This window comes from Sceloporus occidentalis, unplaced genomic scaffold (genome assembly GCF_023333645.1).
Source record: "Sceloporus occidentalis isolate IW3139 unplaced genomic scaffold, rSceOcc1.0.p SCAF_85, whole genome shotgun sequence".
In the NCBI taxonomy this organism is placed as follows: Eukaryota; Metazoa; Chordata; class Lepidosauria; order Squamata; family Phrynosomatidae; genus Sceloporus; species Sceloporus occidentalis.
Genome location: NW_028317065.1, coordinates 2,040,858 through 2,056,542, shown reverse-complemented (window position 1 = coordinate 2,056,542; position 15,685 = coordinate 2,040,858). Strand labels below are relative to the sequence as shown.

General features: G+C 39.2%; 1 protein-coding gene across 1 annotated transcript in view; it reads left to right on the top strand.

Annotated features, from left to right (window-relative positions):
* LOC149285070 (zinc finger CCHC domain-containing protein 7-like) overlaps window positions 1–15,165 on the top strand; it is an 81,106-nt gene extending 65,941 nt beyond the window's left edge. Inside the window, exons 7-9 of the mRNA XM_089495861.1 lie at window positions 12,504–12,599; window positions 13,306–13,423; window positions 15,161–15,165. Coding sequence (XP_089351987.1) covers window positions 12,504–12,599; window positions 13,306–13,423; window positions 15,161–15,165 — 219 coding nt within the window. The remainder of the gene's footprint in view (window positions 1–12,503; window positions 12,600–13,305; window positions 13,424–15,160) is intronic.
* The last annotated feature ends 520 nt before the right edge of the window (window positions 15,166–15,685 follow it).

The following is a 15,685-nucleotide window of genomic DNA, read 5'->3' as shown; positions in this document are numbered from 1 at the left end:
GAATATTCCTTCGAGGATTACTTAACCTTTCAATTTGGACGGCACAAAGCCAAGCTGATTAATGAACTTTCTGATGGCTGTAGATAAGCGGCTTCTATCCATTTATTCCCTCGGAAAATGATTCCTTTTTGCTATCCCATACAGCTTTAATCTATATCATAAATTGTGGCGAATAGATTAAAAACACGCAGCCTTGTGTGCACACCCACAGCTAAAGTGTTTATCTAGAGGCAAACTAAAGGAGTTAAATTAAAACTGAACACAATGACGGTGGCCTTTACAGCCTTACATGTTATATATATATATATATAGATATATATATAGATATAGATAGATGCAGTGTGTATAGTTTGAAGAGGCTTGCTTAATAATGAATGCTTCTGGTCCACAGGCTTCTGTTGGCTCCTATTATCCAAAGGGGAAAAATGAGTTATGTTATCTGGATGAGTGCAGACACATATGCATCTTCTTTTCTCACTGCATGGGTAGACAAGGTCGATAGCATTACAAGGTATTTGTGGCAGTGCTTGTTTCAGTTTCCAGAGCTGCCAGTTTTCAGCTGGATTTGAATTACAAAAGAAGAAGCTGGCATGAAAATTGAAAGGGGTTTTATCGGCTAGTGTGGAACCTCGTAGCACATTGCTTATTTATGCAGTCCATCTGCGGCAAGGAGTGTAGAAAAAGCAATACATTTAAGAGAGAGAGAGCGAGCAAAAAGAAAGAGACCGAGAGGAAAAAATGTCTAAAACTGTAAATCTGGGGAAATTTTAGTTGGCGCATAAAAAAATATCTGTGGTGGTGTGTCTGCTTGTGAAGTGATATCATTTAGAAGAGCACATTGCTGTAAAAGAAGCATTTTTGTTAGTGTTGTATTGTGTGTTACTAGGACTCTATAGGTATCATCCCCTGGGATTAAAAGGAAGCTTGTTGCTAACTCACTCTAAAATTAAAATAGAAGCACGATACGTGTGCTCAGAACTACGCAGGCAGACTGCAGGAGTTTAATGCTCTGCCTCCATTTGAATAACATTACTTTTTTGCATCCCGTATAAAATTAGCCATGGACCAGTGGATAAAAGTCACCACCTTTGGAGAAAATTGGGATGCGTTTTAAGCCATGAAGATTTTGGAGCTCCTAATTTAAATTTATTCCTCGAGTGGATTGTTGCTATCACACTATCTTGCATATATTATTCATTGTTCTGTGTGTGTGGAAGGCAATTTTTTTTTGTTCCTCTAAGAGAAACTCTTTGTTAATATTTTAGCATCTCCTTTATTGGAACTGAAAGCTGTGTTTTTTGTTTGTTTTATTCCTGTGTCCTTCTCCTTGATGATATTGAAGCTACCTTAAAGACAGAATGAACAATACAGATTTAAAGCCACTGTGTTTGAACTTGGATTGGTGAAAAATCAGTGCTTTTTTATAATAATTACAAATAAACCAATCCCGTTCCCGGGATCAAAAAATACCCTTATTATAACCCCACCCTAAAACATAACTTTTATTAATATGTTTATTAAAAGGTATAACCAAAAAAAGATTTTTAAAAACACCAGTGTCACCAGTCCTACCATGAAAGGTATACCTCACTGTAACATAAGCTGTGTAACACTAATATTAGGTCATATACTGTTGGTGGCTGCCGTCCTAACAACAGAAATAATTCAATTATGACCAGTGACAGAGGCTAATTAAAAACTCAGACAAGTAGCCCCCCTGACATGTTTCGCTCCTCAGAGCTTCATCAGAGGTCTGGGCTAATGGCTTCCAAAATGGAGACTGTTTGGCCTTATATCTCCTTTGTTAGTGACATCACGGATTCGGGGAGGGAACAATCATATCCAATGGTTACCGATGTATTAGATGTGTTGCCAGATCCAGCCAATTGCTTTAAAGGTGACTAAGCATGACATCACCCACATAGTCCAATAGAATTCCACATACATGATGGGCAGTGGTTCTCTCCAATTCCCAAAGGTGAGCAGTCAAAGAAATTGACTGACAGTTATTCTCACCAATCATTGATGTTCCTTTCCACTCAGAACCACTCCTATTACTACATCTCCTACCCATTGTAATTCTTATTATTCACATTACACCCGGTTCACCAATGCAAATTGCTGGGCAGCACAGTGGCTCAGTGGCCTATACCGTTGCCCTGCAGCACTGGGGTCCAGGGTTCAAATCCCACCAAGGACACCAAAATCCATCAAGGCACCATACCCAAAAACACCAGTGCAAATTTACATCATTTTGGCATATTTACCGTACATAGTTATACGCATCACAATTGAATAATTCCCTTCCCAAATATCCCTATCACAATGTAAGTCTCCATAATATAGTCATACCTCCATATAAAGTAAGTAAATCATTATCAGATAATCAATATTACAAATCAGAGTCCTATTATTCAGAATCTACAAATAGGCTGAGAAGGAGAAACTTTCATTTAAACCTAGAGGACTCAAACTTTTGAGTCTATAGATCCACCTGGCTTCCTCTTTTAATAGTAATCGATCCAGATTCCCTTTTCGTGGACCAAGTTTAAGTTTAGAGATACCCCAAGATCTCCACCATGGAAAAAATTAACATGACGGGCCAAAGATGTTTCTTCTTTCCTCCTAATCGTGCCCAGATGTTGGGATATACGTCTACGGAACTCCTGGATGGTTTTCCCTATGTACAATTTTACATTTAGCAGCATATACAATTCCCTTACTTTTACAATTTATGAATTGTCTGACTTCATAATTCCTGCCATCCACGGGATTCCGAAATGTTTTTACAGTAGGTAGATATTTGCAAAAGCTACAGTTCCCACATGAATGTGAACCAACCAGTTGGGATTTCAACCACGTTCCTTTCTCTTTTTTATCAGTCATAAAATGACTATGTACAAGCATGTCTTTAAGATTAGGGCCACGTCTATATGTAATCATTGGTCTATTTCCGATTACATCTTTTAGGTCTGGATCAATGGTCAGTAATCTCCAGTGCCTCTTAAAAATCATTGACACCTCAGTAGAGTAGCAGTCATAAGTTCCAATGCACCGTATCACTTGTGGGGAACCATTGTCTACCTTGTCTTCATGGAGTGCCCGATCTCTGCTGGTATTTTTTGCCCTTCTAAACGCTTTCTTTAAACAGTTGATGGGGTATCCCTTAGCCATGAATCTAGACTTTAAATTCTCACATTCCTTCCGGAAAGTGGATTCCTCAGAGCAGTTTCTCCGTGCTCTGAGGTATTGTCCTACAGGTATTCCTCTTCGTAGTGGTTCTGGATGACAACTAGTCCAATGGAGCAGATTATTGGTAGAAGTGGGTTTTCTATAGATGTCAGTCTGTATTTTCAGACTGTCGTCTATATAGATAGTCATGTCAAGGAAATTGATCTTTCTTGTCTGAAGTTCATGCGTGAACTTCATCTCGATGGTATTATTATTAAGAATATCAACAAAATCCAAAAAAAGTGCAGGATCCCCATCCCAAAAAATCTAAATGTCGTCAATGTACCGCCCCCAGAATAAAATGTGACTAGTGTAAAATAATAAATCATCATTAAAAACGTGCTTGTGCTCCCACCACCCAAAAATAAATAAATTTGCATAAATGGGCGCACATGTGCTCCCCATGGCGGTACCCCTAATCTGGTGATAAAAGGTGGAAACAAACAAGAAAAAATTGTGCGTGAGTACAAACCGTAGTAATGTGAGGACAAAAGAATTATGTTCCCCAAAGATAATACTTTTAGTGTTCAAATAACTCTTCACTGCTTGAATCCCTAAATCGTGCTGGATATTAGTGTACAAAGATTCTACATCAAGACTTGCCAAAAGTAATTTTCTTCACCGTATCTTTGGTATCCCGTAAAAATGAAGGTAAAGTGTTCACAAAAGAAGAAAGGATCTTGTCAACATAAATACTGGCCCCTTGTGTCAGGCTTTCATTGACCGACACAATAGGCCTCCCTTTCATCGGAAAAGTGTTCTCATGCACTTTTGGGAGTGCATAAAATGTGGCCAAAGTAGGTGATAAATTTAGAATAAATTTATACTCATCAGTAGAAATCAGTTTCATTGACATAGCATCATCTAGGATACCCCTTAACTCCTGCAGAAAATCGACGGTAGGATTATTGGGCAAGACAGTATATGTATCAGAATCATCCAGCAGATTCTTAACCATAGAAACATAATCGGACTTTTCCATGAGGACAATATTGCCCCCTTTATCACTTGGTTTTACAACCACAATATCCAGACTTCTTAGCTCGTCCAAAGCTGATTGTTCACCAATAGTCAGATTTGAATGAATCCTATCCTTCCTGGGGTGTAGCTTCTTAATATCCTCCATGACAAGAGTCACGAAAGTCTCAACATTAGGATACTGTGAGATACTTGGTGTAAATTGTGACCGCGGTTTTAAATTTGTTTGGGATGTCAATGGAACCAATTCAGTCCCCTCATTCTCTCTCGAGGCTATCCAGAACCCCAATCGCTTCTGATTCTCTGTCCCTTAAAAATCTAATATCTTGTTCTCTGTTGTTATGCCACTTATGTAGGGCCAGTTTTCTGGCAAATAGATGAATATCTTTTGCCCACATAAACTCATCAAATTTAGGAACCGGAGTATAATAATGTATCAATTCATGGACATTTGAGTAAAAAAGTCTAAATAATAAAAAACTCAGACACACACACACACACACATTCATTTTATATATTGCCAGTATTTGAGAGGCCCATCCAGACCCCTACCTTTTGGGAGATCTGCTGTGGGTCCTCTTTATCTTCCAGCGTTTTACTTTTTGTGCTGATGCCAGGGCCGGAGTGACGTCATCACTCGGCTCCCGGCATCAGAGAGGGCGCGAGAGAGCTGTGCAGGGGAAGACTGTGCAGCTCTAGTATTTGTCGGCGTATAACACGCAGGTAGGGTTTCAGCTTCATATTTTATTTTAAAAAGTGCCTGTTATACGCTGATAAATATGGTAAATGTCTGAAGGCGATATATAGATTGTTCCTAAATATTTAGCTATTTAATTTTGGATTTTTTATCTGTTGGTTCGAAAGTGTTCTCTGCAATATTGATTTCAAGCTATTCATCTGATGAAAGCTGTCATCCCAGTAAAAGTCACTATTTACCTACTGCTGTAAACAGCAGTAAACAACAGTTATTGCCGTTAAAGCTAATGGAACCGCTCTGAGGCTTATGCAGTTTGATTAGAACACTTGTGCTGTAAAGCATAAATAAGTTGTTCTTTCTGTCCAATCACACTCCAGCTGCTTTTGGACTACAATTCCATAATCCTGGTTTTAGTGGCATACCTGCCAGAGAACTCTGGGAGAAGCGCCAGTTCTCCGGGTCAACACCAGAATCCTCTGGGTTACGTTAGCAGGGTCCTAACATGTTCCACCCCCCCCCCATTTCCCCTTTAAACGGGGATGTTTCGCATGATGTCATCAGAAACGCCCACCGAGGACAGTGGGAACACGTTCCACAAGGGTAGGCTCCAGGTAGCCGGAGCCCTCAAGTTCCCAGGTATGCTCAGAGCTAAAGAGGTTTAATATGTACTGTGCAAAGGTGCAAGTCAAGTTTTAGTCCAGAGCATCTGTTGCCATTTTTGCACACCCCAGTTCCTGTGTTTTTATGAATAGTTGAGTCACTTGGCCTTGTTTCCACATCGGAGGTATGACATTTTGGGCGCAAATCTTTCATGAAGACCACTTCTGACCAGACTTCTCAGCATTGCCAGTTTCTTTGTGCTTCTTCCAAAGAAGCTGGGCAAGACACCTGGAAACCCCTGTCTCCCTTGAAATATCTATTTTTTTAAAAGCATTCTTACTTTACAGCATTTCTTCACACCTGCCTAAATATTTTGCCCTACCATCAATAAATTGGAGGCTCCTCAATCTAGCATTGTGGCCTGTGTGCACTTGATGCATACGGCACTCCTATTTAGGGAAATGCCGACCCAATTTTCCATCCCAGTCCAATTCTGGTTAATAAGATGCGTATAGGTATTGACAGTTATGTATGCATCGTCTCTTGCAACACATCACCCTTGTCCAAATAATGGTTAAACTTTGGGAGCTCCGCTGACTTTCCATTTCTTTTACTGTATAATCATGTGCTTTGAATGAATCACTTTAAGAGTATATTCCAAAATTAGGCATGCAGGGTAGCACCTGATGTCTGTTCATTAGAGGATGCAGGGAAAACTCTCAGAGCTGTTACTTTCACAGTCTTATTTCACAGTCAGTACATCTGTAAGTGGACATTTTATTTATATTATGGTTTTCGAACCATTCCTTTTACAAGCACTACTTGTAATTAGTGAGTGATTACAAGACGTTCTGCAAAAATGTTGAATTGAAATGGCATTTTAGGGATAAATGGTGGTTATGTTCTTTAGGGTTATTTTTAGAATTGTTACATACACACCCATCTCAACATGTATGGGAGTCAATCGTCCTGGCAGGGAAAGGGGTGGTGGAGGACTGGTGGGAGCTAATCAGTGGCAGGCAGTTAGCCACCTGTGGAAGACCCCTGTTTTATACCCTGCAAATACTTAAGGGACAGTACCATCAAAAAAAAAATGTTATCATTCGACAGTTTATTTTATTATGTAATTCTCACAAATATAAAATTAAAGCAGCCACTAAGTGCAACACGTTAAGGGTCATAGCCTCACTGCTCCATTATGGGGAGAGAGTTGTCATTCTACTCGATGACCAGGGTACCCGATGCACAACTTATAACCAGCCTACTAACACTACATAAACCCGTGCCTAACAGCTTCCAGAGTATCCCTTCCTCTAGGCATCCTTCTGAGGTGAAGCAGCGGGATATGACTTAATGTCCCCTTACTCCTCACTGAATATAAGCAGGGAAAGACCAATCTCAAAGCAAGACCTGGTGGCACTTCCCTGAATCAGGCTTAGGACAACAACCCTCAAAAATACACCATTGCTCTACATGCTGCTGTCTTGTGATATTTAGGTGCCTCATTGCCTACCGCAAACCTTGATTTGTGTCTCTGGGTAGCTGAAACTGAATAATTGAGGATTGCATAGATTCCCACCCAGTGTTTTTAAAAAAGAAAGTGTGTTTTATTTCTAGCGCTATCTTTGGTAAAAGAAAATTATACTTTAAATGAGATCTTATCGAAAATAACGTACCATACACCAAGACAAAAAAAATTCTTTAGTTTTCCCATTTGGTAGTTCTTGCAAAAAATAAAAAGAATACGTTTTGCAAACGTAGTAAGTAGTGTGTTCAGTGGATACTGTGGTTTGTCACTGACTAATGAAGTATTGCTGCTGGCACCTAACTTTTGTATTATCTAATCACTATATCATGCTTTCCTGAGTCGATAAAATTAAGTTAACTCCTAAAAATGTTTGTCTGTCTCCTAAATTTGACATTTGTACAGTTATGATGAAAAACACATATTAGTACCTCTGTCAGTAGGTTTTCATGTGTTAATTTGTGAATTCGCACACTAAGCGTAAAATATTCGACTATAGTGTGTTATAGAACATTTGTTCGGAAGTCTGCATATGATGGCATTTGCCTACTGTACAGTCGAGTGAAAAAGAAAGTACACCTTCTTGGAATTCTATGGTTTTACATACCAGGACATTATAGCAATCATCTGTTCCTTAGCCGGTCTAAAAATTAGGTAAATACAACCTCAAATGAACAACAAAACATGACATATTACAATGTGTCATGATTTATTCAACAAAAATAAAGCCAAAAGGGAAAAGCCATGTGTGAAAAACTAACTACACCCTTACTGCTTCCATAGGAATTAAGATGCTAAGTACCAGACAGGTGCTGCTAATCAAATGCCCTTTATTAATTGATTATCAGCAAGTGTGATCACCTCTATAAAAGCCAAAGTTTTAGCAGTTTGCTGGTCTGGGGCATTCAGGTGTTTAATACAATGCCAGGGAGGAAAGACATCAGCAGTGATATTAGAGAAGTACTTTTTGCTGCCCATCAATCTGGGCAAGGGTTATAAAGTTTCCAAACAATTTAAAGTCCATCATTCTACAGTGAGTAAGATTATTTAAAAGTGGAAAACATTCAAAATGGTTGCCAGGAGAAAAGTTGCACAATGTCCTTTGGACAGACGAAACCAAAGTGGAGATGTTTTGCCTCATGCCAGCTGTCAAGCACAGTGGTGGAGGGGTGATGAGTTAGGCTTGTTTTGCAGCCACAGGGCCTTGGCGCTTTGCAGTCATTGAGTCTACCGTAAATTCTTCTGTATACCAAAGTATTCTAGAGTCAAATATGAGGCCATCTGTCCTACAGCTAAAGCTTGACCAAAATTAGGTCATGCAACAGGACAATGATCCCAGGCACACCAGCAAATCTACAACAGAATGACTGAAAAAGAAAAGAATTGTGTTGCAATGGCCCAGTCAAAGTCCAGACTTCAACGTGATAGAAATGCTGTGGCGGTACCTAAAGAGAACTGTGCATAAACAAATGCCCACGAACATCAAAGAATTGAAGCAACCTTCTAAAGAAGAATGGGCCACAATTCTTCCACAATTATGTGAAAGGCTGGTAAAGCCATACAGAAAATGATTACTTATTTATTGCTGCTAAAGGTGCTTCTACGAGCTATTGAATCATAAAGTGTTTTTTACACATGGCTTCTCCATTTTGGCTCACTGTTTTGTTGAATAAATCATGACACAGTGTAATATGTCATGTGTTGTTGATCATCTGAGGATGTATTTATCTAAGTTTTACACCTGCTAAGGAACAGATGATTATGTCTTGAGATGTAAAACCATAGAATTCAAAGAGGGTGTACTTTCTTTTTCACACAACTGTATATGTCTATTCGAAATAGTCACTGAAGAGCTTGGTCTTCAAATCATGTTGCCATTCATTAATATTTTCACAGTAATCATTGCTGGTTTAAAGTCTCTGGAAATGGCAGTTTGTTCAGATAAGGAACAGTTCAAGCTGCCCAGTGCATTCATTTGCATGTAATATTATCAAAAGTCAAACCTCCATGAGGCAGTGTGCTGGCCTTCTCTCTCCTGGTCTTTGTCATGCTGATTCCTCGTAGCGAAGGCCAGTTTCGAGATAATGATTAAGTGTTTTAATGGCATTCATTCATTCCTTACTAACTGCTCAAGCAGAAAAAAGGTTTATGTAAAACGACATTAAAGAAAAAAAATGATTTGTAATCTCGGCATCAGCAGCACTTTCAGGACATTAGGACCTAAATCCTTGGCGTGGTAGGCTTTATCTTATGATATTTACTGAGTTCACTGATGCATGAAAGGGTTTCAGCTATAAAAGCAGATTGGGTGGGCTTCTTATAGGTAATGCTATCTAACAGGTTATTATTGTCTATATATTGATAGTAAAGTAATCTTCAAGATATCAGCCAGCAAATATATATTATTTGCATGTCACAAAACGAAGAAGTGATTTATCCATTGCCCATGATGCAATTGTTTTAAGTTCATAATTTTTTTATACTTTATGGAGGTCTTCACATTCTTGGGAATGTTTTACAGTAAATTCAGTATGTTGAAGAGATGTTGTAGGTCAGAAATTGCCATCTTCTTAGTCTTCACTAAGAGGTTGTATACCCTTGAGATCCTGTCATAGGTTTAACAGAAGAGATATGAGTCCTAACTTACATACTTTGTTTCTATGCTAAAACTAAATGCCTGGGCTTCCAAACTAACCATCCGTAATAAGAGAATAGGCTTTATATACCTCACTCAATTAACCCTTAATATGAGCTCATACCAAAAAGAGGGGAGCTTTTCTCCTCCTGTCAGTGCACCCTTTTTTCTTTTCATTTTGTGTGCTTTAGAAAATGGTTGGTAGCTACTAGATAAATGGTCTTACAAAGACTATGTATACATTCCTTATTTTCTGGTGAGCAGCAAGATGGATTTTTGTAGGGGTGCACTTGGCCGAAACCGAAAATGACTTCCCACCACATTTAGAAAAATAAATAAATAACCACACTTTTATTAAAAGTAACACACCAGGACAGGCGCTGCCACACGAACGCCCAGACACACATACCAGAACAAGCTCTGCCACACCAACACCCACACACACCAGGACAGGTTCTGCCACACCGACACCCAGACACACACACCAGGACAGGCTCTGCCACACCGACACCCAGACACATACCAGAACAGGTTCTGCCACACCGACACCCCAACACACACACACACCAGGACAGGCTTTGCCACACCGACACCCCAACACACACACAAACACACACACACCAGGACAGGCTCTGCCACACCGACACACACACACACCAAGACAGGCTCTGCCACACCAACACCCAAACACACACACCAGGACAGGCTCTGCCACACCGACACCCAGACACACATACCAGGACGGGCTCTGCCACACCGACAACCAAACACACACACACCAGGACAGGCTCTGCCACACCGACACGCAGACACACATACCAGGACGGGCTCTGCCACACCGGCACCCAAACACACACACCAGGACAGGCTCTGCCACACCGACACCCAAATACACACACACCAGGACAGTCTCTGCCACACGGACACCCAAACACACACACACCAGGACAGGCTCTGCCAGACCGGCACATGCATCAGGACAAGTTAAGCTACACAAAGCATAAAAAAATGCTTTTCACATTGCTGTGTGTTTTCTCCCTAGTGTATTGACGCCCCAGCCAGGCCCCCTTTAGTTTTAATGTACCCCCCCCACACACACACACACATAAACCCTTGTGTATTGTCCCATGTGTATTTGTGCCCCTAGCCAGCCCACTTCTCCGACATGTTCTACCTGTCACTGAGCAGCGTTGTACAGGCACACCGGCCGTTTAAAAAAAATCATAAAGCGGGTGGCAGAGACAGTCTTACCGCCTCTTTAAAGCTCACAATCTCACGGTTTCCCGGTGGGCCAGTGTGGCCCTGGGTAGATTATTTTCAGCTGTTTATTATTTCAGCATTTTGCCGATAATGCTGATATTTCGGTGCATCCCTAATTTTTTTTTATTGAGTTGAATGATAATGCCCCAGTTGAACCCGATCCGTAAGGACTTCAGTGGGAAGATCAAACCCTCCTGCAGGCTTCAGAAGATTTGGGCATCTAGTTATATCCACTCTGGTGCCTCCTGGAGCACAAATGGGCAGCCTGACTCCTTCACCCGTGTATATAGAAGCACCAGCACATTGAGCTTCAATAAAAAGTCAGTAGGAAAAAGTAAGTGAACCCTTGTCCATATAGAATACATAATTCAAACATTCACAGTATGGGTTGGAAAAAGAATGTGAACCTCTTGGCTAATCACTTCAACAAAAGCTATTGGAGTCAGGAGTTAGGAGTTAGAAGTCCAATGATTGGAGTTGTGTTTTAGAGCTACTCTGACATCAAAAAATACTCAAACATTTGCTATTCTCAAGAAGCATCTTTTTTTGTCCCACAAAAATTACATCTCAGAAGATCTATAATCAATAATTATTGATTTTCATCAAGCTGGAAAGGGTTACGAAGTAATCTCAAAGAGCTTACATGTTCATCAGTTCACAGACAAATTGTTTATAAATGGATACAATTTAAAACTGGGGCGATTTCCCCTGTAAGTGGGGACCCAGCCACGATTACTCCAAGGACATAATGTAGAATGCTCAATGAAGTAAAAAAAAAAAAAAAAAAAAAAGAACCCTAGATTAACAGCTAGAGGCATGAAAGAATTTTTGGTCCTGGTAAACAACTCTTTTCATGAGCATACCATACCCAAAACATTGAACAGTCATGGAGTCCATGGCAGGACACCATTAAAAGCGATCATGCAGCGTTAACCCCTTCAATGCCGCGATTGTGAATGACACGATCACGGCATTGCAGGGGTTAATATTTGTCCCCACAATCAGTCAATGCTGTGCTGTGGAGGCAAGTGACCATGCTTAAATAACTATAGTTCGCATACTGAGAGGCAGAACACCACTTCCTGCCCTGGAAAAGTGAATTCTTATGGTTTAATATGGTTTGCTGTTTTTCTCCTTGACTTGATTCAAGGTTTCAGCTGGGGCTTTTAGTCCCTGTAGCTCATGCATTTTATTTACCGTTCTGTTTAAGTGTTGTGGAGGTATTTGGTTTAAAAGTAAGTGATTTTTCCATCTCACTGAAGCTGACATCTGTGGTAGAACAGGCACAATTTGTTTCCTTTCTACTTACCCCATCATTACAAAAGCTGGCAGAAGAGATCAGCATCTTCCAAATTTAAGAGATAACCTAATGCGGAGGAATAATGATGCAAATCATAGTATATGCATAAAATGGATTTCTAATCAATGTGTTTTCATTTTTTTAATTTATAAACTGCATTATATAGATTTATTAAGTACAATGATTTTTATGACAGATCTATGTTAAGAATTAATAAAATATTTTAGGACAGTAACATATAAGCATTTTTCAGGCTAAGACTCCTTATGCTTTTTAGGTAAAACCAGGACCTATCAAGAAATCAAAGCTGAAGTCTGGACAAAAGGATCTTGTATTCTGTTGCAATTGTGCCAGGAAAGGCCACTGCAGCTATGTGAGTTCAAAGCATATATATGATTTCTTATCCACTTTCCAAATATTTACAGTTATTTATATTTAATGTATTGCAGCCCTTATGTACACATATAGATTTATATTTTGTTGGTGGTATAGCTGTAAATATTTGATGGAATTTGTTTTAACTACTGCAACTCTAGATTATCTTTATATATGCATTCAGTAAAATTTCTCCCAGTTGTGCTGTTGTAGACATTCCAATAAGATGTAGAACAGAACCATGTGCTTTCCTGATCTGTAAAGTGTACCAATGTGATTCTGGTACAAAATGTGACATGGTCTTATCGACATAGCAACTGGTTGAATTATGCATTTGCTTATGGTGATAAGACATGTTTGCACATGACCCCCATTGTGCACCGGTGTGATTTTACAAAATGCATTATCATAGAGTGCAATACAAGTATAAGAAAGAAGCAAAGGATTTGTATCTGTCATCAATCATATCATTTGCTTTGCTCCTTGATCCACTGTCTATCAAGTTCTAATTGTGTAGCATGGTTTTAATGAGCACAACTGGCTCAGTCAGTATATCATTGTTGTGTCAAGAGTGGCCGCAGTATCAAATGAACCTCTATATCTAAAGATGTCACATCCCTGCACCGTTGGCTGTTGGACTTTGAGATGCATGGAGTTAGTTCCAGTTTATGAATTGTGATAAAACTATGTTTGCAATTTGGCAGGAATGCTCAGAAAAGCGGATGTACAATGGAACCTTTCCCACCTGTCAACTTGTATTTAGCTATGATCGGGATCACGATATTTTGAAAAGAAACGCGAGGGCAAAAAATAAGATTAAAGGTACTGATTTTTTTGTTTTTCGTTTTTTAATATATAACTGTTGAGTTGACTAGTGGAATATTTTTTTTTTGTATTTTATGTTTTAAAGTGCATATGTAGTAAATAGTGAATAATAAGCGCTCTTCAGTCCTGTCATTTTTACCATATGTTTGTTAAAGCATGATTCCCCTTTTCCATAGTTGAAAAACAAGTAGGGTCTTATTTTAAAATAATATAAGTATATACAACATAATAATTACTAGACTTATGCATTCGTATTCGGGCGAACATGAAAACTAACACGAGGGGTGCGTTTTCGTTGTTCAGCCAGAATACCGAACATACGAACATGGCGGCAGCAAAATGTAGACGAAGACACACAACACGAAGAATGTTCTGAAAAACACCCCTCCTCTTAGAGATCTGACTACAAGACTTAGATCCAGATCCCCCGCAGCGCTGCAGGGGACCTGGATCCTCCTGTCTGCTGCTGACTGGGCTTCTATCATGGAGCACCGGTGTGACATGACCTTCCGGTGCTCCAAAAAATACTCAAAAACATATAATGTTGCAGTTATATAATGAGAAAACAAATCTGAATGTTTATTCATATTCTGTATAATCTATTTAACCTATATGTTATTATTTTTATGTATGTTTATATAAATATATATATACATATCTTTTCTGCAGAGCTTCGAGATGTTGGCCTCTTGCCGTTTGAAATAATGAAACCCTACAAGGACAAGGAACATATGCCACCATCTAAAAAAATGAAGAAAAAACATCTCAAAGAGTCCAGACGTCTGCAAAGAGAACAACAACAAAAACATACCTCGAAAAAAAAGGCATTTTTAGATATAGTAAAAGAGAGGAAGCTTAATAAAAAAAAGAATATCCTACATAGTCAAGAGGCAGATCAGGACTTCCCTAGAGGAAATTCAGTGAAGTCTGTTAAGGGCAAAAGAAAACATTTTGATACATTTTCCGACAAGTTATTCAGCGAATCCAAGAAAAGTAAGTCAGCAGATGAGCTTTTTAAGTCACACAAAAGGTTCAGACAGAGGAAGAAGAAAGGCAACCAAAGCACCATAGATGACAGTTTACTTATAATTAAACAAAGGAAGAAGAAATCAAAAAGGAATGTTGACTAGGAACAGTATGCTTACCAAGCCTTAAAGGTTATATATGTATACCAGATCTACTGTGCTAAGGACCGCTTACATTGAAACATCGATTATTGTACTGCTGGTGGGAAGCATACAATTTGAATGCTATTAAATTAAAAGGACCTACAGGTTGTTTTTTAATGTTGGACACAAAGTGCCTGTCCTTCGCAATTGGACAGTAGCGCTTTAGCACAATGAAAGCTGCCTCAGGTTTTTAGGCACAGTCATGTTTATCTCTCATGAAGAAGACGAGTGTACAAAATCCTGATATGCCAAACAAGTGCATCTTTCTACCTACGTTTTTGGGGCATTCCCTAATAAAAGAGAGGTCATTTGACTGGTTTTGTTATTATATTGTATTGGGTGTGAAGTGATTTAATCAGTATTATATTTATTCAGTAGCATGCAGTGAGCTTTACTTCTAAATATTATTGTTTGTGCATTTTTGGGGGGGTTGCTAGGAGACAAAAAAGGTAGTAAACAGTCGATAATGAGACAGCGGAAATAGTTACCATCTGGTATAATCAATTACTGGAGAAGATACAGTTATGGACTTTTTCTACTCATTTGGATTTCTTACTTCAAACAGGTTAATAGTAGACATTTCCAAGCATATGCCCCAAGCTGCTATTGGCATTTATTGACATCGGTTATTATCTTTGTCTTATATGTATGTAAGGTAGTTTGCAAAAAAAAATAGTGCATTGTAAGACTGGACCAAAGGAAGAACATACAAAAAACAATATGCATATATAGGAACTTCCCAGCTATCCCTTTTCTGGGGAAATGGCTCTCTGAAGGGGCAGCACTAGTGGGGAACATGGGCATGGTGTTGGCTGAATGTGGATGGTGAGTGGTCACAGCCAAATGCTGCTCCCTTGGAAAAAGAAGAAATGGACATAGAGACTCCTGGTCAGTACCGGAGAGTTCCCAGGTGTTAAAATATGGCTGTTAACAGCATGATCTAAATAGATTGATCTAGGGATCTACTGTATACAACTATCTATACAAAGCTAGGAAAGGGTTCATCACATAACCAGTAAATACATTCTGCAAATCCTTTAGATTCTATATAAATATAATTCTCTAGCGTTAATGTGTAGAGAGAGAGAAA